General features: G+C 44.3%; 1 protein-coding gene across 5 annotated transcripts in view; it reads right to left on the bottom strand.

The window, feature by feature from the left end:
- Positions 1-24,280, bottom strand: part of WDFY4 (WDFY family member 4) — a 255,678-nt gene that overhangs the window by 30,854 nt on the left and 200,544 nt on the right. For all 5 annotated transcript variants that reach the window (XM_061161999.1, XM_061162000.1, XM_061161997.1 and 2 more), the window contains 4 exons: positions 6,216-6,258; positions 4,995-5,114; positions 3,037-3,154; positions 1,958-2,067 (listed from right to left, as the gene is read on the bottom strand). In XM_061161999.1, the coding sequence (XP_061017982.1) occupies positions 1,958-2,067; positions 3,037-3,154; positions 4,995-5,114; positions 6,216-6,258 (391 nt within the window). The remainder of the gene's footprint in view (positions 1-1,957; positions 2,068-3,036; positions 3,155-4,994; positions 5,115-6,215; positions 6,259-24,280) is intronic.

The following is a 24,280-nucleotide window of genomic DNA, read 5'->3' as shown; positions in this document are numbered from 1 at the left end:
GTTTCATCTGGCTCACACCATTTGGAATACTTTGACACAGTCCAGGCCGTCTTGAATTAGCTTAAACCAGAGAGGGGCAGCTTGCACCAGTTCAGGCTGGCTCAGATGAGATCTGGTTGACGGCGGGAGGGAGATAGGAACAAGGATGATTGATCCCCTTCATGGCATCAGCCCTGAGCTAGGGGCTTTACCCACATTTCCTCCTTTAGTCTCAATGGCTCAGTGAGATGTGCATAATTAACCCTCATTTCCAGAGTAAAATGACATGCAGAAATAAAATAAAATAACTGTGGGATGTAAATCTCACAGCTCGATATTTCTATTTCAGTTTGCCTCATCTCTCTGTGAGATGACCGTTTGTAACAGGTAGAGATGGGGCTGTATACTTGGTGAGACTGAAGGGGTGAGGGGAAACTTCTGAAGCACCTAGAGCTCCCTGGGTGGAAAATCATCATGGGAGGCAGGGCCATCACGGTCAGCGGGCTCATCACTCCACGTGGATTGATGAGGAACAGCTGGATGGGATTCCTGGCATGGGGAATAAATAGCTCAGGGGCCATTTGTTCTCCAAACCAAACTTACTTAAAATGCTTGTTGCCTGAGAAAGGCTCAGGGGAAGCACGCTTGTTATTTTTGAGTTAATTTCCAGGGAGGTGGGTTATATAACGTCTAGACAATCCATGCCTTCAAGGAGAGAGGGGACTGTGCCAAGACACAGAAGACAGGAGGGGTCTGCTGCTGGTTGGGGAGAAAGCCTTGACCTTGCCTATTTGTTCCTACCCAGGGCCCAGATGATGGCTTTAGGGCTGACCCAGAGTGGCCTTTTGTCTTGGGGTCAAGTTCATCTGAGTAACTTTAAGGAGTGAACTTGCTGGTGAAGTCAGACTACACAATTCCTGGGACACTCATGCTTTTTCTTTGGTGAAGCTTGGCTGTCAGAGTGAGTCCCTGAAAGTTCAGCAGCCTGTTACCCTCCATGGCCATGTCTTCCTCTGTGTAGGACCCTTAAAAGGCCTCGATCAAGAGAGACCCTAAGCTTGGATGCTGTGCTGTGTTCTCTTTGGAATTGGCTGAGCCAGCTACCTGCAACTGGAATACCCATGGCTCTCCCCAGTCAACCCTTGTGCCCTTGGATAACCTTAATTCAAGATCCCAGTGGTAGAGTTAGAGGGAAAGAAAGAGAAAAACATACCAGCCTCCCATGAGGCACTTTGTTCCAGATGTTCCATGTGTCTTGACACTAGCATTCACCCAAAGTCAGACTGGCCTGCTTCCAGCCTGTATTGGACTGCCAGGTAAAATATAGGATGTCCAGCTAAATTCAAATCTCAGAGAAACAGCCAATAATTTTTTAGTATAAACCATTGTTTATCTGAAATTCAAATTTACCTGGGCATCCTGTATTTTTATTTGTGAAATCTGGCAACCCTAAGCTGGCATGATGTTCTGTTAATTTATGGGTAGGCAACTTGGTGAGTTTCCTTCTCCAGTTTAGCTGTGCATTTCAGTATTAAAAATAATTTGTTTGTCCTTTTAAGCCTTCAAACTTGTACTTAGCATGTTTTTATGCATTCTGACATCACAAGTGATATTCTTTTTAGTCTTCCTTTTTTGTGTTTATTTTTCTAGCCTTTGACTACCTACCTTACCTGCAAGGAAGTCTTCAAGCTTCCTGTTTCTCCTTTCCCACTAAAACCTATTTATGTTGAGTATGTTCCCCCCATATCTCACTCCTTATTTTTCAGTTTTTTTGGTGAGACTGTTGGGTAGACATGGTGGTGTGTCTGTGAAGAGTAGCTTGCCTCAGCTGGATGGTCCAGAATCCTGGAACCAGTGGCAAGTGAGAATCATGGGCTCAAGGCTGGATTTCTAGCAGGGGGGTCCCTGCCTCATCCAAGCCTAGCTTTTAGTCTGCGAGAGCTAGCTCTGTGTGTGTGTAGGGGAGCAGGGCGCTCACCTGCAGAGAGCAGAAGGCCTGGGTGAAGGGCGGCATCCGGACCAGATAGGAGGCGACAATGATGGCTGAGGAATAGTGAGTGCAGTAGTGGCACTGGACGGTCATGTCTCCTGCAATGAAAGCACGTGGCTGGGCTGCATCCCCACCTGTGGCCTGCCCACCCCTCCCATCTCCCCCAACAAGCTTGAGAATCAGTCCTGCACATCGCGGGGGTCCTGGGGGGCGGGCAGGGGCCTTCAGGGCAGTGTGCGATGCAGAACCTCAGCCTGCTGAGAACCTGCTCACCAACGGCAGGGCTTCGGGGCTGAGTGAGCCTTCTGAAACGGGCTGCCTCCGGCACATGAGGTAATCATTTATGGCTCACGGATAGATGTTCCTTATTTTAGTAGTTTCATGTTTTATTTCAAAATGTTTGAGAAAACCAGTATAGCTGGCATCAAATAAATGACAGAAAATTTTCTCTTTAAAATACATCCTTTGAAGTGTAAAAGGTGAACAGATCTAAAGAAAAACTAAGGCGCTAAGAGTGCAGCTGGCCTGTGAAGGGAGTAAAGTTGGAAAGGGAATGTGGGAATGAACAGGATTTGGGAACTAGGTTCTAGAACCAGATGAATGCAGGCTCCGTAATTTAGAGGCTATGACCTTGAGTGAATTGCTTGAAGTCTGAGTTCCAATTTCCTTCTCTTTAAAATGGACCGTTGTATGTATGAATGCAGGCTGGTGTGCACACAGAAAGGGCTGAATGGATGTCATTTCCCTGCCCCTGGGAATGGAGGTGTTTAAGCACTTTGGCAGCACAGTTCTCAGTCCTGATTTCCTGTTGGAATCACCTGGAGTGTACCCCATCACAGACTTATTTAAATCATGATTTCCAGGGTGGGACCCAGACATTAACATTTTTAACGAGTTTCTTGAGTGATTCTCACAGGCAACCAGGGTGCAGACTGCTGGATTTGGGAGGTCTCTATCCTAATGTAATTGTCTGTAGGCTAGGTGACACCTAAATCATTATCAACTCTCACTTCAAGGCATTCAGATAAAGAGCATTGTAGAAAAAAATCAAGCTGGGATCTACTCACCTTCAGTCTTCTCAACCTCTTTAAACCTCTGGATGAATTTCAGCTTCCTTTCCTTGGTCTGAGCTCCCATGGGCTTAGAAAGATCACGGAAAGTCTTGGGATTCATCAGGTTCAATGTCTAGAAGGTAAATGTGCAACTGGCGTTAACTCCCCTGGACCCTCTTGTGCCCCCGCGAGACTGCAAGAGCCACGGTCTTTAGTTTTATGGTTCTCTTTATTGGTTTATTGTCGTTCACTCTGACCCCCCTCCTCTGGTGATTAGCAGGCCTGGTAGGGTTTTATGGCCCCACAGCCAGTGATCCACAAAGACTTAATAGGGGAGAGATGGGAAATGAGAGGAGGGGAAGATTGATTTCACACTGAACTCTTCCAAGTTGACCCAAATCAGAACATCGCCACCAGTTACCCAAGAGACTTTCAAAAGAATTCCTGTTGTCAATGGATACTTGGCTTCTGCCCTCGCTGAGCAGTTTGCGGTTCAGGGTTCTTGCTTAGACTCAAACTGACTTTGTAGACAGTCAGAAGTCGTCTGTTTGGGGAGGAAATGACAGCGACGGCCTCGTGTTTTGGGAGGCACCTCCCTTCTGGGGTGGTGAAAGCAGTCCTGGCGCCCCTTCCCCTGCCCTTGGAATACACAACAGTAGCACCATGAAGAGTTTTCAGGGCTGGGTGTCCTCTGAGTTTGCATGTCTTTATAGAAGGAGGTGTTTCTTTACACGCCTCTTCCTTTCCACCTGTAGTGAATCATCAGTTTTCCTGGGGAGGCAGGGCCTGCCACCATGGCTGGTGAGAAAAGGGAGCAGGAGTGAAGCTCCTGAGACCCCTTGAGAGACAGCAGCATGGAAACCCGCTCAGCTATAGCTGATGCTGTAGCCACATCTCCAAATTCTCCAAAAGATATTGGAATACCAGCTTTTTAGAAGAAATCTCCCAATTTTTAAACACTGATATAAGAAATCAAATTTTAATACAGGATATGGGCTAATCAAAATGGGCTGGGGACCCACCTATTTGTAATATGTGAGTTGAAGCTAGGATTGGCAAGTTTCCTTTCTGAAACACCTTGGCCCCAGATGATCGAGCAATGAGAAGCAATGTATGGCTTGTGAGAAAAGGTTTGCTGTGTTGTGTCTCAAATTGGGATGGGAGCTCACAAAAGACTGAGGCCCCTTTCCCAAATTCTGGGGGTGAGCTGCCTAAACAGTTTGAGGCAGCACTGGCCAGGGCTTATCTGTAGTGCACCCAGACACCTCCGGTCATTTACATACACAGCCCCACAAGTCTCCTGATGGCCAGAGCCCAGGTGGTCAGGACACTGCTCCGTAGCCTGGTTGTCCCCCAGTGACATCACCTTGGCCAAACTTGTCACTTTTCTGCTCCTCCCTCCTCTGCCTGCTGAGGTCCAGGGACAGAGGGCAAAAGAGCGATGACCCAGTCTTACCATCAGCCTCCATTAGGGCTACATGTCTTGGTCCAGATCTAGAGTGATAGCATCACCTCCACATATCATCATCTCAGTTACTGAAGTCAGGTTGCAGGGGAGGAGTCTGTTCTCACTGTGTCTCTGTGTCTCTTGCTCTCTCCTTCTCTCTCTCCCCCTCCCTCCCTCTCCCTCTCTACCTGTTGGTTCTAGGAACACATCTCATGGCCCTCTTCACTTGATGGACCAGTGTTGGCCCATGGCAGTATCTCAGCAGATGGGTATCTCTTGTCTTCATGGTAGCAGTGAGCCAAGAAACCCTCTGGGGCACATGTCAGCTACTGCCCTAGTCATGTGGGGCTGGGACAGGGACCCAGGCACCCAGACTCCAAAGGCCAGGTGAGGGGCCAAGCCTGGAGCAGCCCTCAGGCCCAGGTGGACTGAGCCCATCGCAGAGGCTCTGCATGACTGCAGGTGCTCTGGTCATCAGGGTCAAAAAGTCACAGGACACCTGCATACCAACCACGTGAACACCTACCTGTGAGGTGTAGTCGGCCAGGACCCAGGGGAACACTGGATACTGCATGTAGTCATTGTAGGTCCTCCCAGCCAGGGTGTTGAGGTACATGAGATACTCGAAGTTGCTGATGTCTCTTTTCTGCCAGAAGAGACAAAGTGGGGATAAACCCAACAGGTTTCCTCCTGAGAGCCACAGGGGTCTAACTCCCAGACCTGTGCAGGAGGCCCTAGCTGTGTAGGTGGGAACCTTGTGCCTGGAGCCGGGGCAACTCGGGGAGGCCACACTAATTCCAAGATGAGTTGAAGTAAATATAGTCAGGAAGCAAAGTTTACTAGGAAAAAAACACAGCTCAGAGGTCCAAGCCAAGGCTAAAGCATTCTTTTGTGTTAACTGTTGGGTAATACTCAAAAATTGATTAAAATATATAGCACAAATATCAGACCTTCTTACTGCTGACTGCTTTATGATTGAAAATATAAGCTGGGGGCTTCTTTGCAGTCACCAGGAAAGAGGCCCTTACCAACAGGCTCAATGATCTGCTTTCTTGGGAACCTGAACTTTCTTTCTTCTGACTCTGCCAGTTAGGATACTCTGTGTTCTTAGGGCCCTCTGTTTCAAGATGTATAGTCATGAATGGAGCCAGGGACTATATTTGGGAAAAATTCACCAAGGCCACCTGGCTCATGAGCAGCCAGTACAGACATCATCTCTGATGGGACCTGCATGCTGCGGTCTCTCCTTTCCTTGGCCTGCTCCTTGGGAAAGGATTTTGGACATGAGTGACCAAGATTTACTTTCCTGTTGCCATGGGCTCTGTATGGCTGTCTTTCTTGGGATCCTTTCCTTCCACTGAGAACCCAAGGCAAAGAGTCAGTTCATCCAGGCTGGGAGCCACATATGACTTCCCAGGAAGTGAAGTGAAATCTGTACCTTCCTGAGTTGTGTGTCCATTTATACATATGTGTACACCTTCATGGATAAAGCATGTGTGTGCACACAGAGCTTATGTACATGCACACACACGCTCATACTAACTCCCCAGCTCTGACTCAAGAATCGCCTTTTGTCACTGAGATCTCTTCAGGGAAATGCTTGAGACATTTTAACAAATTAATAAAACAAGATCCCTCCTGATTCACCAGTGTGCCTTCTCTCTTCATCCCTGGGGCCTGAGCTATTTGCTGATTTGCTTTCCTGAGGGTTTCCTTGAACCCACAGTGTTCTGAGGGGTCACTGTACCTGCCACTTCTGCAGCATGGTCTTGTCGGAGCTGGGGTACCTCCTGTGGGACAGAAAATGATGGTGGTGACCAAATGTCTCAAGGTACAAATGGAGGGAGAGGTGGAACTTCCTGGGCCTTTGCGGGGTTGGGGCATCCAGAATGGCCATCAACTTCCCAGAGCAGCAAGATTATTTCCCAAGCTCTTCTTGCTCCCACACTGCCCTACTGAAGGCTGGGTTCTTGCCATTCCCCTTGCTATTATATGATTCCAGAATACACTGCTGCCTGAAGCATGGCCCCTGGAGAAGTCCCAGGGCCATGCAAGAGCAAGTTTGGGGTCTCACGCTCTACACTGGATTTCCCATAACCACAGCTTGACCTTCTTTGCCCATGTGAACAAAATACATGTGGCTACAGTATATTATTTGTGAATATAATATACTGACACGTGGATGTATGGCTAAAAAGTGCAGACGATACAGAAAGTCATGAGGTATAAAACAATAGTCTGCAAACTACTGTTCCCACACAAGAAACATCTATAGTTAATTTCCAAAAGAGTTTTAGCCATATGGCAGTCTTTGCTCACACAGTTTAAAATGAATTGTTCTTGGTATGTGGGATCATCTTATCCACGCGAGTCTCCACCCTGCTCCTGGAGGTGCCCACATTGTCCTGTGGCCACAGTAGCTGGGCAGCCTGGCACAGAGGGATGGGACCTGGTGGGGGCTTCCCCCGTGCTGGGTTTGGTCTTCACGAATGATGTTTGTGTGATCACCTTTGGACCTCAATCTATGTGACTTATGAGACTTAAATCTTGTAATGATTTCATGATTTGAATCTCTGAATGTATCCACGAGATACATTTTTGGCAGCAGGACTACTCGGCTAAAAACTATGAGAATTATCAAGTGTGCTACATGTCGCCAAACTGTCCTCTTAGGAAGTTGTACCAATTTATATGACCACATATATAATTAAGAAACACAAATCAAACCAAGGAAACACCATTTTAAGCTATGTGGTAGGGAAGAGTATAAAAGTGTATAGGATGCAGTGTTGGGGAGGGCGTGGGGAAGGAACCTCTCCATGTGACATGCTGCTTCTGCTCAGCTGCTGCTACTGCTGCTAAGTCGCTTCAGTCATGTCCAACTCTGTGCGACCCCATAGACGGCAGCCCACCAGGCTCCCCTGTCCCTGGGATTCTTCAGGCAAGAACACTGGAGTGGGTTGTCATTTCCTTCTCCAATGCATGAAAGTGAAAAGTGAAAGTGAAGTCACTCAGTCGTGTCCGACTCACCAACTCCGTGGACTGCAGCCTACCAGGCTCCTCTGTCCATGGGACTTTTCAGGCAAGAGTACTGGAGTGGGGTGCCATTGCCTTCTCCTGCTCAGCGAGAATGTATAAATCCCAGTTCCTTGGCCTCTGGGGTTCTGTGGTTCCTTTTCCAGTTCTATTTCTTTCCTCCTCTGTTTCCCCGAGATGCCCCTTCTACTCCCCAAACCAGGTTTTTGTTCCGGATGTTCCTCCAAACCAAATCAAGATCCGCCACTCTCTAGCCATGACCTCTGCCTCAGTCCTGTTCAGGTACCCATGGACTCTGCTCCCACATGCATCCCACAGGGACGTTCAGCCCACAGGGACTGCACCTTCATGTGACAAGGCCTGGTGCCCGAGTGCCCCCAGCAGGCCTGCACCTCTTCATCTTTGCATCACATCACTGCTGTGATGTCTGTCCAGGCTCCCCAAACTTTCCTCATTCAATACCTTCCTTGGCAGATTTTCTATAAACAGAAAGCAACTCCCTTGCTGGGATTCACCTCTTCCCGCCAATAGAGAAATCATCATTTCAGTCCATTTTATTCAGGCAAACAGTAACAACAGGAAACAGACAAAACATGGTCACATTTATTGCATTAGCTTGCAAAGACTCAAGTGGAGACAAGCTTTTCTATGCAGTCTATAAACCTGAAGCCCCCAGTTTCAGAAAACTTTGAAGGCTATAAATGAGGACAGAGCCCAGGCTGGAGACAGTGAAGAGCTCCACCTTGAAAAGAATGTGTTCTGAGCCTTTCTGAGGATGTGGGGCTGAGCCTCAAGGGTGTGGAGTTAGTACAGCAAAGCCTGCTGAACTTCATTTTAGAAATCTGACAGTGGAAGAGGACTAGGGGAGCAAAAGTCCAGGAAAAGAGAGGGCCTCTGTTTTTCCTCTTTCAGAGAAAGTTCTAGAATTTTGCCTATGGTCTTTTGTGACATTGCCATCATGTGGAATGGTGTGCAGAAGATAAAGGCAATTTACCGTCCTACCCCTCATTTCACCGGCTATGAGCTCCAAGGAAGATCCATCATTCCCTTACCATCAAAAAAGGACAACATTACCAGCAGTATCCAGAAACTCATCTAACCAAAGGTGAGTTCTCTCTGAAAGATTTCTTTTTTCAAAAAATCATGTTCATCTGAAGACAGTTATAGAACTTTCGTAATGGTCTATGTGAATTTTATGCATATCTCGTCATTAAAGTACTTCTTTCAGAATTGGTACTATCCCATAATTATAGCATAAGCTGTAGATTAAACAAGATGCCAGAGATCAATCTTGGCTTTCTAAAGCCCATCTAAGGTTGGAGGGAGCCCACATGGGAAAAAGCATCAGCTTTGGGGTCACTGGAACCTGGGTTCAAATTCTGCCCCCACCACTTGCGTGCTCTGAACTGCTGTCACCTCATCCTTCAAACATGGCTGACCCAGAAGTGCTGGGGAGCACGTGTGGCCGAGGGTCTGGGACAGGTTAGCACAGGTGTGGGCACAGGGCTCCCTCAGTGGGTATAGTTCTAGGGGATGTTGATGTTATCCTAGAGCAGGATTGATTCTTTTTTACTCTGGGAGGAAGAACAGTGTGGAAAACGAGTGAAGACTTGTTTCTCATCAAGACTTGCCTTGTTCTGCCAATACCATTCTGAAAGCTCTTAGAATAATTGTGTCACGTGTGAATCAGATCTCCTGCTCTGTCAACTCAGGGTTTGCCATGGAGTCTATGGGGCAAGAGTCCAGGCCTTCAGGCCACCTAGGATGGAGTTGAGAAGAATGGAAGAGTTTAAAGTCACTGAGGCCTAGGTAGGTCATTCTGCTTAATCTTAAGGTGGCCTAGCATGGTGGGCTCACAGAGGACATCTTACCAACTCACCCTTACCCCAAGACAGGTGTCTAAACTCCTCTGGAAGACTTCCATAGATGGGACACTAACTTCAAGTAGAACTTTGTGGCTGGCCAACAGCTACGCTGGGTTCAAATTCTTTCCTCTTTTGAGAGTGACTTTTACCTGTGCTGTTTCATTTTAATCAAATCTGTGTCCGTGAAGCCCTAGAAGTGGTCAAAGCTTGAGTCCTGCTGCCACGTGGTATTGGGGCATTCTCTACCCCAGAACCCCAGTGCCCATGGCGTGCCTCACTGTCTTGCCTTTGACTCCATTCCCTTTAGTCCAGCTCCACCTGACTGGCACCTCCCCTCTACCCTGAGCCTGTCTCTCAGAATGAGCCAGAGGCATAGCCCAGGAACTCACATCTCTCCTAGGGAGGCTGGTAGAGAAGCCTGCCAGCGGCCTTAAGCGGGTAGGCTAGCCCAGGCCAGAATGGTCTCTGCCAATGGACTCATCTGGCTGGAGGCTACACCCTCTCAGCCCAGGAAAGGATGGGATCTGAGGTGTCCCTGCCTGTCCTTCTCACCTCTGGGATTAGAAGGCTATGGCTAGTCCTTAGACACTAAGAAAATAACCAGGGAGAGCCTCCAGGGAAACTGGGCCTCCAGAGCTGAAGTAGACATATTTAAGAAGACTGATGCCTCTCCAAATTCTCCTGTATCTTTTCTATTCGCAAAACAGTTATGAGGCCATGGTGAAATGGGTTAGTGAGTAACTAAGAGGTGTCAAGAAAATATAATCCATAATGAGAAGAAAACTCACTCATCTTGTCAAACTGGAAGTGTGTCTACTAATGGTTTGGGCTGTGTCTCAGGCCAGCATCTTTTGCCTGGGTGTGGCTCTGGAGGAGCATTCTGGGGAAGCCATCTGTGGGGTGGGCAGAGTTTTCTGCGAGAAGCTGAGAGACTGCTAATAGAAACATACTCTGTCCTCATTTTCCTTTCTCAGAAGCAAATTTGGGTTTAGTCTAGTTTTCAAATCTAGATTGTAGGTCAATGCCTGCATACTCAGTTGCTCAGTTGTGTCCAACTCTCTGCAACCTCATGGATGGAAGCCCACAAGGCTCCTCTGTCCATGGAATTTTCCAAGCAAGAATACTAGAGTGGGTTGCCATTTCCTACTCCAGGGAATCTTCCTGACCAGGGATTGAACCTGCATCTCTTGTATCTCCTGCATTGGCAGGCAGATTCTTTACCATTGTGCTTCCCTGTAGGTCAATAGAAATCCAGTAATAGATAGGTGTTCTTGGAAAATAGAGATATCCTCCTGAATTAAAGGATATTGATCCCCTTTATTGTAACTTCCTGTCTTAACATGTATAAATCTATTATTAAAACAATAATAATATTTGTCTATTGCATTAGAAACTGTAAAGACTTTTTGTTTGTTGTCTAATTTTCACAAGGACTCAATGAGATAGCCAGGATCTCTTCACACATCTTCAGGTGTAAAAATGAAGGTGGGATAAGAGATGATGTGCAGACTAGGGAACTTCACTAGGGTTTGCTAGAGCCTAGTGCAGGCACCCACGAGTGTTCAGCATACCAGGCTTTGCAGAGCAGCTATTGGACCATATCTTGACCACACCTTGACTCCAGGCCCTGACTCTGAAGACAACTGCTTTCCTCTGAAGGGGAAAAGAAAACAAAAGCAAAAACCACCACCACAACAAAAAACCCCCCAAAATGACAACAAAAATCTGGCTGGATTAGAGGGCAGTTACCTGATTGTCAAATTGGGTATATTTGGAAGTTAAAAATGAACATTAGCAAAATTACTGAATTATTATTGCACAACTATGCTGCAAACCTGATGCTGCTGATGCATGAAAAGTCTGGGGGTTTACATAACTTCAAATTACCTCTAGATGCTGAAAACAAGTGGCTCTGATTTTTACAAAGGTTTACGTATCTGCATTTTAAAAGGTATTTATCTAAGCAAGTGGTACCTAATCAAGAGTACAAGCTTTTACACCACAAAGGAAACCATAAACAAAACGAAAAGACAACCTAAGGAATGGGAAAAAAATGTTTGCAAACAGTGCAACTGATAAGGGCTTAATTTACAAAACACACAAACAGCTCATACAACTCGACAACAACAACAACAACAAAACCCCCAAACAACCCAATTGAAAAACGGGCAGAAGACTTTCACAGACATTTCTCCAAAAGAGACATACAGATGGCCAACAGGCACATGAAACGATTCTCAATATCGCTAATTATAAAAGAAGTGAAAATCAAAACTACAATGAGATACATCACACCAGTCAGAGTGGCCATCATTAGAAGTCTACAAATAACAAATTCTGGAAAGGATGTGAAGAAAAGGAAACCCTCTTACACTGTTGGTGGGAATGTAAATTGGTACAGCCACCATGGAAAACAGTAAGGCGGTTCCGCAAAAAACTAAAAATAAGTTGCCATATGACCCAGCAATTCTATTCTTGGGCATATACCCAGACAAAATTGTAATTCAAAAAGACAGATGGACCCTTGTGTTCAGAGCAGCACTATTTGCAATAGCCAAGACAAGGAATCTAAATGTCTATTGACAGAGGAATGAATAAAGATGTAGTATATATTTTATATTTACACAATGGAATCTTACTTAGCCACAAAAAGAATGTAATGATGCCATTTGCAGCAACATGGATGGACCTAGAGATTATCATACTAAGTGAAATGTCAGAAAGAGAAAGACAAACACCATGATATCACTCACATATGGAATCTAAGAAGTGATCCAAATCAGCACATCTACAAAACAGAAAGAGACTCACAATATAGAAAGCAGAGTTTGGTTGCCAAGGTAGGGGTGGTGGGGAGCTGGTAGGGAAGGAAAGGAATGGGAGTTTGGAGTTAGCAGAAGCAAACTATTATCTATGGAATGAATAAGCAACAAGGTTCCACTGTATAGTTCAGAGAACTATATTCAATATTCTATGACAAACCATAATGGAAAAGAGTATGAAAAAGAATATATTAATATATGTGTTATTTGTTGTTGTTTAGTCACTAAGTTGTGTGCGACTCTTGTGACTCCATGGACTGTAGCCCTCCAGTCTCCTCTGTCCATAGGATTTCCCAAGCAAGAATATTGGGGTGGGTTGCCATTTCCTTCTCCAGGGTATCTTCCCGAGCCAGGGATCAAACTTGTGTCCCTGCATTGGCAGGAAGATTCTTTTACCACTGAGCCACCTGGGAAGCCATATGTGTGTGCATATATATATGTATGTGTGCATGTGTACATAACTGATCCACTTTTCTATACAGAAGAAATTAGCACAACATTGTAAATCTATAGTTCAATAAAATTTTTAAAAATTAAAATCAATGTATTGTTTTCATATATTTTCTCCCTTAAAATATTAATTTTATTTTTGTTTATGTTTTATAACTTTCAGATTACTTATTTTCTAATTTAAATTATATGTTTTTAGAAAATTCTAATTAGAAGTGCACTAAGTTTTAGAAGTTCAGGTAACTTTTAATTTTCTAGTCATCTTCATTTGCTCATTATGTTAAATCCATTTATTGTCTAAATTAAATTATCAATTTTATTTCATTTTGGATAGATATTAGTATTCACATATTTAAGAAGTTTTATAGTTAACTATATTTCTAACTTAATGGCTTACCATATTTTTATTTTTTCATTTGAACTTTTTCATTTTCCTTTTTCATACCTTCCGAAATTTTCATTGCTTGCGTTAATTTTGCATTTCAAATGATTTATTTGAAAATTATTTCATTTATTTTTTAATTCAATCTGGGTAATACAGTTTAGAGTATTTTTATATTTTTGTTTCTATATATGCATTTTCTAATTTTCCTATAATGTTATTTTATTATTTGCAAAATAATTTTAACATTTAACCTTTTTGCCAAATAAATAAACAAACAGATAGGACATCCTCTCAAAAACCAAAGAGTAGAAAGAAATACTGAGGCAAATTACAAGGAAGTCGAATGATATTTCATGAGCCACAGTAAGATATCTGTCCCTTCAAAGAGGCAAGCGTGGCTCTTTCCCTTCGGTTAGCAACGTGCACTTCCGGCAGTCGCCATGGAAAGCAGCTGTCCTGTACTGTAATCCCCAGGGCATTGCTGGGGGAAACCAGGAGGAAGCCCTCTACAAGCCCCTGGGACCCCAGACCCTGTCCTGGAGACCGTTTCAGCCCTGCCTTCCTTGCAGGCTGGCGTCAAGATTATGCTAATTAACGCCAGGTCTCTTGTTGCCAGGTGACAAAGTTTCACAGTCAAGGAGGAAGAACTGGGACAACTGGGTAAGCATTCCTCTGGTGGCACTTATTTTACTTTAATTCTGCCAAACAACACCTCTTTAAACTCTTTTTCTCTCCTCCTCTAAGCAAGCAACTTTGGAAATGCAAGCTTCCCTGGCGTGCTTTATTTACAAACCCCAGATGCCAGCTGATTCATTACAAAGAAGGGGAGGAAGCGGGCCCAAGCCCCAGGCAGGGAGGGCACCTTGCTGGCGTCCTCAGGCACCTGGGCCATGGACAAGCTTGGGAGGTTAGTGTGGGGATCTGTGGGCCTTTGGGGTCATCTCGATGATCTTTCAAAGTCTGAGCCCCCTTGAGTGTTGTTTCCTGCTCCACAAGCAGGTAGAGACGAGTGTGTGTGCCACTTCCTCACCAATCACCCCTCTAAGGAAACTCACTCAGTCTGGAGGCTGGAGTCTGTGAAGGGAACCTGATGACTGCTGACTGTGCTGGGGTTCAGAGCACAGTCTGTCTTTTGAGAAGTCTAGAGGCAAACCCTGTCTTTGAGTGATCCTGAACCCCGGAACCCACAAACACATGGTTGAGTCTCAGGCTGCGGTGAGCCGTGCAAGGAGGTACTCAGCATGGAACACACTAGACTACACACTTCACGTCCCTATTTCTACCACAGACAAAGGTAAGTGCTGTTACTTCGAGTCTCCGGGAGTTTGGATGAGCTACTTAGCCTCTCTGGGCCTCAGGTGCCATATCTGTCCAGTGGAGATCAAAATCAATAAATACATCAGGCAGGTGTAAGAATTACAGTGTCTGTAAAATGCCTGGCCTGGAGTAAGTGTGGAGTAATTTGAAGGAGGCGGTCAATATGGTGCTGTTGGGTGAATTTATCAGCATTATTTCCATCATAAAGGTGCTAGGAACCACATTACCATTCACTGAGTACCATTTAACATACAATCACTTAGCATACAGTCATCACCTCAATTTTCACAAAAACCTGCAATTTTCTAACCCATTTTGCAGATTAGTAAACTGAGCTCACGATTAAAATCAGATTGTCAGTGAGGGTAGGGATGCAGCCCAGTTCTACGGGCCTCCAAGCTTCCACATTCCCCTTCAAGGTATCTCACAGCTTCACAGGTGGGCAGGTTTATAGCAAAGGCTTTCTCAATGCTGGGGGTTGTCCTACAGCAGATGGGGGTACCACACAGGGGTGCCTGCCAGTGCACACTGCTGGGGTATACCTGATCTGCACCTTGTCCACCCCTCAGCAAGTTCTCACTGGGGCCAGATGGGGCGTGGTGCAGAAAAAATGCAGGTATCACTGGACACTTGAGAACTGCCCCCAACTCTGGGATCATGGTTGAGGTGTGAGGCACTGTGCCTCAGAGGAGCTGTCTCTCTGGCTTTCAGATGGAGTAACCCAAAGTCTGCCCCTGGGAGGCAGGGATGCCCCAGCAAGGAAGGATGCTGGGCTGCGGGGTCTGGATCAGGTTTCTACCCAGTTGGAATCCTGGTGTCCTGGCTCTCCTGTCATCAGTTATGTGGTCCTGTCCAGTCATCGCTCCTCTCTGCACCCCGTCCCCCACAGTCACAACAAAGGTCTTAATGGTCCTCACTCACCCTTACCTCGCCCTTCAGAAGCATCCACTTTTACAATTCTATTTACAGAAGTGGAGGCTGAAGCTGAGCGAGGCTCCTGAGACTGTCTAGGGTCACAGGATGGCATCTGGGGAGCTGGGTGGCACCGCATGTGGATCTAAGGGCCCTGCACTTTTCTCCCTGCCAAGCTGCTTCTCTGAGCCCAGTTTCTTTATCTGCAAGGGAGGGCCTGGCTGTGAGAAAATGCAGTTGTGTCTGTCTGGCAATAGCAGTGCTTAAACCACGTTGATTGAAACGGAATTAGTTGATTGAAACTGAATTAATGCTCATCTCTTGGGGTTTAAAAGTACCAGCACTGACTTTGGTTCTTTGCTTTCCGGGTGTCAAGGTTGCGTTGTGTGCTTTGAACATGTTGGTTGATGAACAAGGCATTTCTAGGCTGTTAAACTAATAATCTTAATATTTTATTTTAACTGTAAGGCACCTATTCCCTTTTGTTCCTTTAACAAATCCAATTAAAACAAAGCACTTTCAGAATTACAAAAGAGATGCTATTAAACCAATAAGAAATCATAATCTTTTGCTATTGGGCCATGTGACCCCCTGGGAACTTTTGCTTCAAATAAAAGTTGAATTCTTATTACCCTCCAGGGGGAAGGGGCCCATTTGACAGATAATGGCTTCCCAGGCAGTCCTTGTGCAGCCCCACATGGGTGCCGAGGACGGAGAAGTAAATAATATTAGAGGTAGAGGAACCTGTACATGTGTAATATAAAATCCTTAGCGCTGGCTGCGTTGATCAAATTAACCAGATAATCACCAAATGAAGTGAACCTTCCACACAGACACTGTGTCTGCTGCAGCTCTGATGTCATAGGAGGAACATCTCGCCCAGAAGCCCTGGATTAAGTTGAATGGCGTGAGCTTAGATAAACTGCTTTACACCCACCTCACCCTCAGGTCCCTATCTTTGGGTAGGAGGAATATTCCTACCTCAGAAAGTCATGAGGACTAAAGAAACCGGAGGACAAACCAGAGGGCACTTGCTTTGTGAAGGTGGCGTGAAGGGCCTCTAAAGGCTGGGTGTGCGTAGGAGAATGTGTGTGCTGGAGGCCGTGGAGGGGTGGGCAGCATCAGGGGTCTGACAAAGTCTGCAGTTTGGGACTCACAGAAGTGCATCTTACAAGTGTTTGCTTTTCAGGTGAGGCCACGCCATGAAAATGCACTTCTGGTGACCGCACACAGCGTCTCAGGGCCCGGCATAGCAGGCAGACACCCTTCCACCCCTGCCCAGGGCAGCAGACGGCCAGCTTCTCTGGTGGGCATGTGGGAATGCAGTGCGCTAGTGTTCTGAGGCCATGCTGGATGAAAAATGGAATCTTTAAGGAGGCCCACATCACGGGAGCCCAGGGATACTGGAGGGACTGAGGAACAACAGATTTCTGTCTCCATCATCACTCTCTTGTCCTAATTTTTTTTAAGAAGTCAAATTATTTCAGTTTATTTTTATACAACATGTTATGGGAATATTGCTAAAATTCTGAGAAGATATACAAGTAGAATAGTAACATACAATAATTTTTAAAATTTCTAATACATGTTTTCTTTTTTTTTTAAAAAGGATATGTATAAAATTTATTTGGGGAGGGGGCACACACCTATTAAATGAAGTGGCTGGTAGCATTACATGTAGCCTTTAAACTGTTTCCCCGCCCCCTCTCATTGTTGATCTTCAAGCTCTTACACTTAAATGACTCCACTAATGCTATTAAAATAATTTGAAATTCATACTATTCAACTACATTCCGATCTATATACATATACATGCATCTATGAAGACAAGAACCCCACACACTGGTCCCTAGACAGTGGAGTGACAGGCAACAAGCCTAGAGCAAAGGCAACTGGGGGAAAAGAGAGGCAGGACAGTATAGTGGGAAGACCATACACTTTGGTATTACACACCCAAGCTTGTGGGTGTGTAATACCTAGGGAACCTAGGCTTAGCTGAGCTGTGTTGTCTTGTGAACTTGGGGAAGTCACTTCACTTCTCTGAGCCTTAATCCTCTTATATTAAAAATAGGATGGACACTTGCATGATTGCTATGGAGATTAGAGATACAGAAAGGGCCAGCAGCATGCTGGCAATAGTTACCTTGGTACATATCACCTGAATGAAGAGTAGTAAGTGGCTCTTGACATTACGAAGCATTTCCAAAACTGAGTTCAGAAAACCCTCACAATCACGGGGTCCCTGTAAGATTTCACCCCTCCTGCCTGTCATCCTCATTTCCCTCTATCAACTCCACCAAGCGTCTGGTGGAGGTACTGCTGGGAACTGCACAGAAATCTTTCTCCCTCTAGTCTGTCCGTGTCCTAGCAATCTGTCCTTCCGCCCACAGGAAAGCAGAGCTCAATATAGCTGGGGGCAGAAGTGAAAAAAATAAAAGCACTTCATGTCTATACCTCCAGTGAGTCTATACTCCAAAAGGCAGATCTAGTTGTAGAAAACACTGCTCCTGGCCCAGAGTGGATTCTGGACAAATAGTAATTCTTTCCCCCAGCTCAGATGACTCTTGAGTCAAACATACGTGCCTGTTTTAGAAGTCTGGCCAAGGTTCTAGACACATCCCATTGACACACAGTGCCAAGGTGACCACCCACATCTCCACCTGCCACGGGGCTTCTCATGTGAAGGGACAGCTCTGTCTGGGAAGGGCTGGGGGACATGGGGAGCGATCTCAAGGCTCACGGGATGTCACAGCAGAGGTGAGGCTCTCCTCTTACATATCTATGAATGTGTCCTATTAGAGTTAGGAGAGAGAATAATGAATGACTTTTGAATGACTGACTTCAATGAGGGAAATTTGCATTACTTCCTCTTAAGAGATGTCCCACAGCAAAAGATATTTCTCCCCCGACACACAAAGATATCTCTCCTCCAATGACACAAAGCTTGCTAAGTTAGTCCCAAACACGGGCTGTGAAACAATGGTGACTTTGGGGGTTTCAGTCCCACAAAATATCTGTTCCAGTCTCAGTGCATCAACGAAAAGGGTAAAATAATTATGAGATCATGTTAGCAAAATGTTTAAAGATATCAGATATATGTGTGTGTGTGTGTGTGTGTGTATATATATAATTGTTCTTAAAAATATAAAGATACATGAGTGTGAAGCATCAGATAAATTCTAGTATTCTAGTGAAAGATAATGATCTTACAACTAAAAATGCTTGCAGATATTCCGATGGTTTTAAAATATAAGTTGCCATTACATTTTTAATTTAGATATCCATGGGGTGTCCCACCATGCTGGTTGATTCACAATGACTAGATAGAAAAATTAATTAGAAATTAAAGTCAAACCAACTGAACCAGTTTTAATAAAGTATAAAAACCAATTGTATAAAACAAAAAGTACATTTAGAAACTTCTATTTGTGTTTCTAAGCTGTTCATGTGAAACGAAATCTATTATTTGACTACCCTCTATCTGTCTATCTGTCTGTCTGTTCATCCATCTGTCTATCTAACTACCTACCCATCTATCTGATTATCTGTTTACAATCTTTCTCCCTATAATTGCCCTTGTGTGGATTGACCCTATGCTGATATTTGAAGATTCTATGAATTGATAATGACAGGTCATCAAATGAGATTTAGCTGTACTGAAAGCTCATCCATTTCACACTTCTTTTGCCAATACGTATCCTCACACCCAGTGGGCAGACCTAGGCAGGATGCTGACCATTCAGAGTTGAATAAAAAAAGGGATGGATGTCCCTAGGCTCTGGGGGTTCCTGGCACTGGTGTGCTTCTAGCAGCTCTCACAGCCTAGAGGGGTCAGAATGGACCCTGAGCAATACACCCTGCTTTCCCTAGCCAAGAGCAAGTGTCCCAGACAGATAAAGTAGGAGAAACATGAAGCGGGTGGGGACTGAGCAGGCAGCTTCTTGTCTGGGCTATCTGGGGGCCCATATGTGCTGAGAAAGAGAAGTGTGTTATCCCAGCTAGCCCCTACTTTGCCTGCAGGTGATGAATGACTGAGCAGGCTCTGAGTCAAAGGGCCCGTTTGGAGAAGTCCTTGTGGATAGCTCCATGCTGCTTCCTCCCCATCAGTCATCAGAGATGAGAGGCTTCTTACCATGGAGCAGGTGGGCTTTGGAGAGTAGGCACAGCTGGGCTTAACTGGTCGTATCTCCAGTCTATGGGAAGCATTCTTCCCAGCTAGGGCCTTCTGCCTTTACTTGCTGTGCTTGTCCTCCCTGAGCTGAACTTTGTCTTAATTAAATGTAAGAAATACAAAAGACAGCCTGGCTTTTTGGGGCTCAGAAGAATCTGGTGGCCAGAATCAGCAGCAATCTAGATTTTAACTTTTTGAGTTTAGAAACTGGCCCCATTTATTGTTTACCTGTATAAGTAACATAGAGACTAGGTACCTAGTAGGGTCTCAATAAACTTACTGAATGAGGGTATAAATGAATAAATGAATGCAGGGATAAACACATGGACTTGGCTCAAATTAGACCCAAAGAAGTAACAAGAATCATGGACAAAGGAAACTTTGCTATGCTTTCAGACCCAACTATACTTTCAGAGTTGCCAAATAAAATACAGAACTATGCAGTGTTTGGGACATATGTATACTCAAATCTGTCCATTGTTTATCTGAAGCTCAGATTTAATGGGGGTATCTTGCAATTTTATTCGTTAAATCTGGCAACCTTACCATGAGAAGTCATTGGTAAACATGACTAGAACACAGGCTCCCCCTATCTCAGTCCATATTTGTTTTAATTATGATTTTAACTCAAGGGCAGTAGGACAGCTTTTCTGATATGCCACCTTGTGCATAGCTGTTCCCCAAAGTGTGCGTGTCCATACACATGGTTTGCATGCATACATACCCCAGCAGTGCCCACATGATACACACGTGGATGCCCTTTTCAAGGCAAAACATTCAGTTAGTTCAGTTGCTCAGTCATGTCCGACTATTTGTGATCCCATGGACTGCAGCACGCCAGGCTTCCCTGTCCATCACCAACTCCCAGAGAGTACTCAAACTCATGTCCATTGAGTCAGTGATGCCATCCAACCATCTCATCCTCTGTCATCTCCTTCTCCTCCCGCCTTCAATCTTTCCCAGCATCAGGGTCTTTTCAAATGAGTCAGCTCTTCGCACCAGGTGCCCAAAGTATTGGAGCTTCAGCTTCAGCATCAGTCCTTCTAGTGAATATTCAGGACTGATTTCCTTTACGATGGACTGGTTGGATCTCCTTGCAGTCCAAGGGACTCTCAAGAGTCTTCTCCAACACCACAGTTCAAAAGCATCAATTCTTTGGCACGCAGATTTCTTTATAGTCCAACTTTCACATCCATACATGACTACTGGAAAAACCATAGCTTTGACTGGACAGACCTTTGTTGGCAAAGTAATGTCTCTGCTTTTTAATATGCTGTCTGCTGCTGCTGCTGCTAAGTCACTTCAGTTGTGTCCAACTCTGTGCGACCCCATAGATGGCAGCCCACCAGGCTCCCCCATCCCTGGGATTCTCCAGGCAAGAACACTGGAGTGGGTTGCCATTTCCTTCTCTAATGCATGAAAGTGAAAAGTGAAAGTGAAGTCGCTCAGTTGTGTCTGACTCTTAGCGACCCCATGGACTGCAGCCTACCAGGCTCCTCCGTCCATGGGACTTTCCAGGCAAGATTACTGGAGTGGGGTGCCATTGCCTTCTCTGATATGCTGTCTAGGTTGGTCATAACTTTTCTTCCAAGGAGTAAGCGTCTTTTAATTTCATGGCTGCAGTCACCATCTGCAGTAGAATAAAGTTTGTCACTGTTTCCCAATCTATTTGCCATGAACTGATGGGATCAGATGCCATGATCCTAGTTTTCTGAATGTTGAGTTTTAAACCAACTTTTTCACTCTCCTCTTTCGCTTTCATCAAGAGGCTCTTTAGTTCTTCTTTGCTTTCTGCCATAAGTGTGATGTTATCTGCATATCTGAGGCTATTGATATTTCTCCCAGCAATCTTGATTCTAGCTTATGCTTCATCCAGTCCAGCATCTCTCATGATGTACTCTGCATATAAGTTAAATAAGCAGGGTGACAATATATAGCCTTGATGTACTCCTTTCCCAATTTGGAACCAGTCTGCTGTTCCATGTCCAGTTCTAATTATTGCTTCTTGACCTGCATACAGATTTCTCAGGAGGCAGGTCAGGTGGTCTGGTATTCCCATCTCTTTCAGAATTTTCCACAGTTTGTTGTGATGCACACAGTCAAAGGCAAAACATTGGGGCGTGAAAAAATCAGACTTCCCAGTCAGGCTGAGAATGGGAAGTAGATTATGACAGAAATAGTCTATTGAGGTTTTTTCTTTTTTTTTAATTTAAATTTACCTGCAATAAAGTCAGTATACAGTTTTTTTGTATATAGTTCTCTGAGCTCTAACGTACAGCTTCATGTAGCCACCACCACAGTCAGGGTCCAGGCAGCTCCAGTGCTCCAGAAAACTCACTTGTGCAGGTCTGTTGTCAAACCTTCCCCATCCCTAGTCCCTGACAACCAACCCCCAATCTGGTTTCTGTACCTGTGGTTGTGATGTTTCCAGAAAGCTATATAAATGGTCTCATTCATTATGTAGACTTTTAAGACTGTCTTCTTTTACTTAGCAGGATGATTTTGAGAGTCATCCAAGTTGTTGCATGTATCAGTAGATTGTTCTCTTTATGCTTAATAGTACCCATTATAAGGATAAGCCACAATTTCTTATCCATCCAGGCACTGAAAGACCTTCAGATTTTTGGTTTCCCTTTGTGACAAATGTGAATAGAGCAATTATAAATACAAGTTTTCATGGTAACTTGAGTTTTTGGCTTTGGGGGGTGGGGGTTAAGTATTTAGTTGGGGAAATGCTGGGTCATATAATAAGTGTATGGTTAATTTTATCAGAAATTGCCAAACTGTTTTTTTCATGGTGATATTACCATTTTGAATCCCCATCAACAATATGTGAGCATTCTAGTTGCTCCACACGCTCACCAAATCTTTGTATTATTGGTTTTTATGTCTGTCTGTCTGTTTGTTTTTTGTTTTAGGCATTTTAGTAACTGTGCAGTGGTATCTGACTGTGATTTTCATTTACATTTCCCTAGTGACTGATGACACTCAGCAATACTTTGCGGTTTTGCGGCTTATTAACCATCCATACAACTTCTCTGGTGAAATGCTTCATTAAATATCTTGGGCATTTTTTAAAAATTGTATTGTTATTTTCTTATTGTTGACCTTGAGTTCTTTATAGATTCTGGATACTAGTTCTTTGATGGATATGGGGTTTTGTTTGTCTTTCAGAGCAAGGATTTCAAGTTTTGTTGAGGTCCAAATTGTCACTATTCCCTTTTATAGGTTATACTTTTGCCAAATTCAAAGTCATGAAAAGTTTCACTCCACATTTCCTTTAGTCTTTGCACAGTAAGTTTACTTCCCCATTCTCTTAGTTTAGTTTGCTTTTGTTTATTTAAACTGAGATGGCATATAACTGAATCTTTTATTTTATAATCCACCTGATTGCTCTGGAGATTAAAATATACATACTTATCTTTCTATAGCTTACTGAGAATTAAATTTTCCTATTTCCAAAACAACTTAAAAATCTTACCTACCATCTAGGTCTCATTAACTTCTCCCATTATGTTGTAGTTGTTGGTATGCATTCCATCTACATACATTGACAGTTAAAATTTTTGCTTTCAGCCATCACTTGTATTTTAAAAATTGTAAAAGGAGAAAAAACACAGCCTATTATATTTATCAGATATTTATCATTTCCATTGCTCTTCCCTTATTCTCAAAGTTCAAGCTTCTCTCTAGTTTCTCTTTCATCTAAAGATTCCTTTATTTTTCATTCATCTGAGATTATCTATTTTGCCTTCATTCATAAAGGATGTCTTCATTCACAGTCTGGTTGACAGTTCCTTTTATCAGCATTATTTAGAAAATATTTTTTCCAGTTACCTCTGGCCTCCACAGTTTCTAGTGAGAAACCTATAATAATTCATATTGCTGTTTCCCAGTAGGCAACATGTTTTTTTCTTTAATTTTTGCTTTAATTTTGAGTAGTTTGATTCTGTCTGAATGTGGATTTCCTCCCAGGAAGATGAAATGGCAACACACTCCAATATCCTTGCCTGGGAAATCCACAGTGGAGCCTGGTGGGCTACAGTTCATGGGGTTGCAAAGAGTCAGTCATGATTGAGCGACTGAGCATGCGTGCACTATACGTGTTACACAAACATAGCTCCTGATAAAGGGCCTGGATGATGAAGCAGAGAAAGTGCAGAGCACGTCCCCACCCATCCCTGCAGAAAAATGGAGGCAGTGCCTCTGTCTCCTGACAGCATGCTTCCTCCGGGCGGGGCGGGGGAGAGGGGGGGGGGACCTTGATCCAAAATAGAAAATCAGCAAGCAAGAGACACCAAGTTGTAGAAAAGAAAAGAGCTTCTAGAATTGGCAGGCCAATTGCATCTTCTTCCTAACTGTAGACCTTCCTCACTCCTAAGCCTCAGTCTTCTTTTTATAATGCAGCTAAGCCTATGGATCTTACTGGATTGTTGAGAATTAAAATCAGTATGTGCAAAGGTCCTGACAATAATATTTAATAGTTAACATAAATCAGGCTTTTCCTATGTACCAGGCACTGTTGTAGCACTTTATAGTTTACTTTATACTCCATGAGAGTTCTTAAAGGGGGCTATTTTCACAAATGAGGAAATTGAGGTACTGAAAATTTAAGAAAATTGTTTGTGGTGGAACTGGACTTCTAAGCTAGTCTTCTGAGGTCAGAATCAACCTGTCATTGTATGTGCTACTTTTCTGATGGTGGAAGTCCTAACTGTCCTAATGGTCCTAGATGTGATAGTCTTATCACGTCTATTGGTGCAGAGGTGTCTACAGTTGAATTACAGTGTGAAGGACGTGAGGGGCAGAAGACAAGGGGGTTGGAGGTGGAAAAAGGCAGCACTGCCTTCTGTT

The sequence above is a fragment of the Dama dama genome, chromosome 15, assembly GCF_033118175.1.
Source record: "Dama dama isolate Ldn47 chromosome 15, ASM3311817v1, whole genome shotgun sequence".
NCBI lineage: Eukaryota > Metazoa > Chordata > Mammalia > Artiodactyla > Cervidae > Dama > Dama dama.
The sequence above is the reverse complement of the archived record's forward strand: the minus strand, read 5'-3'. Positions and strand labels throughout refer to the sequence as shown.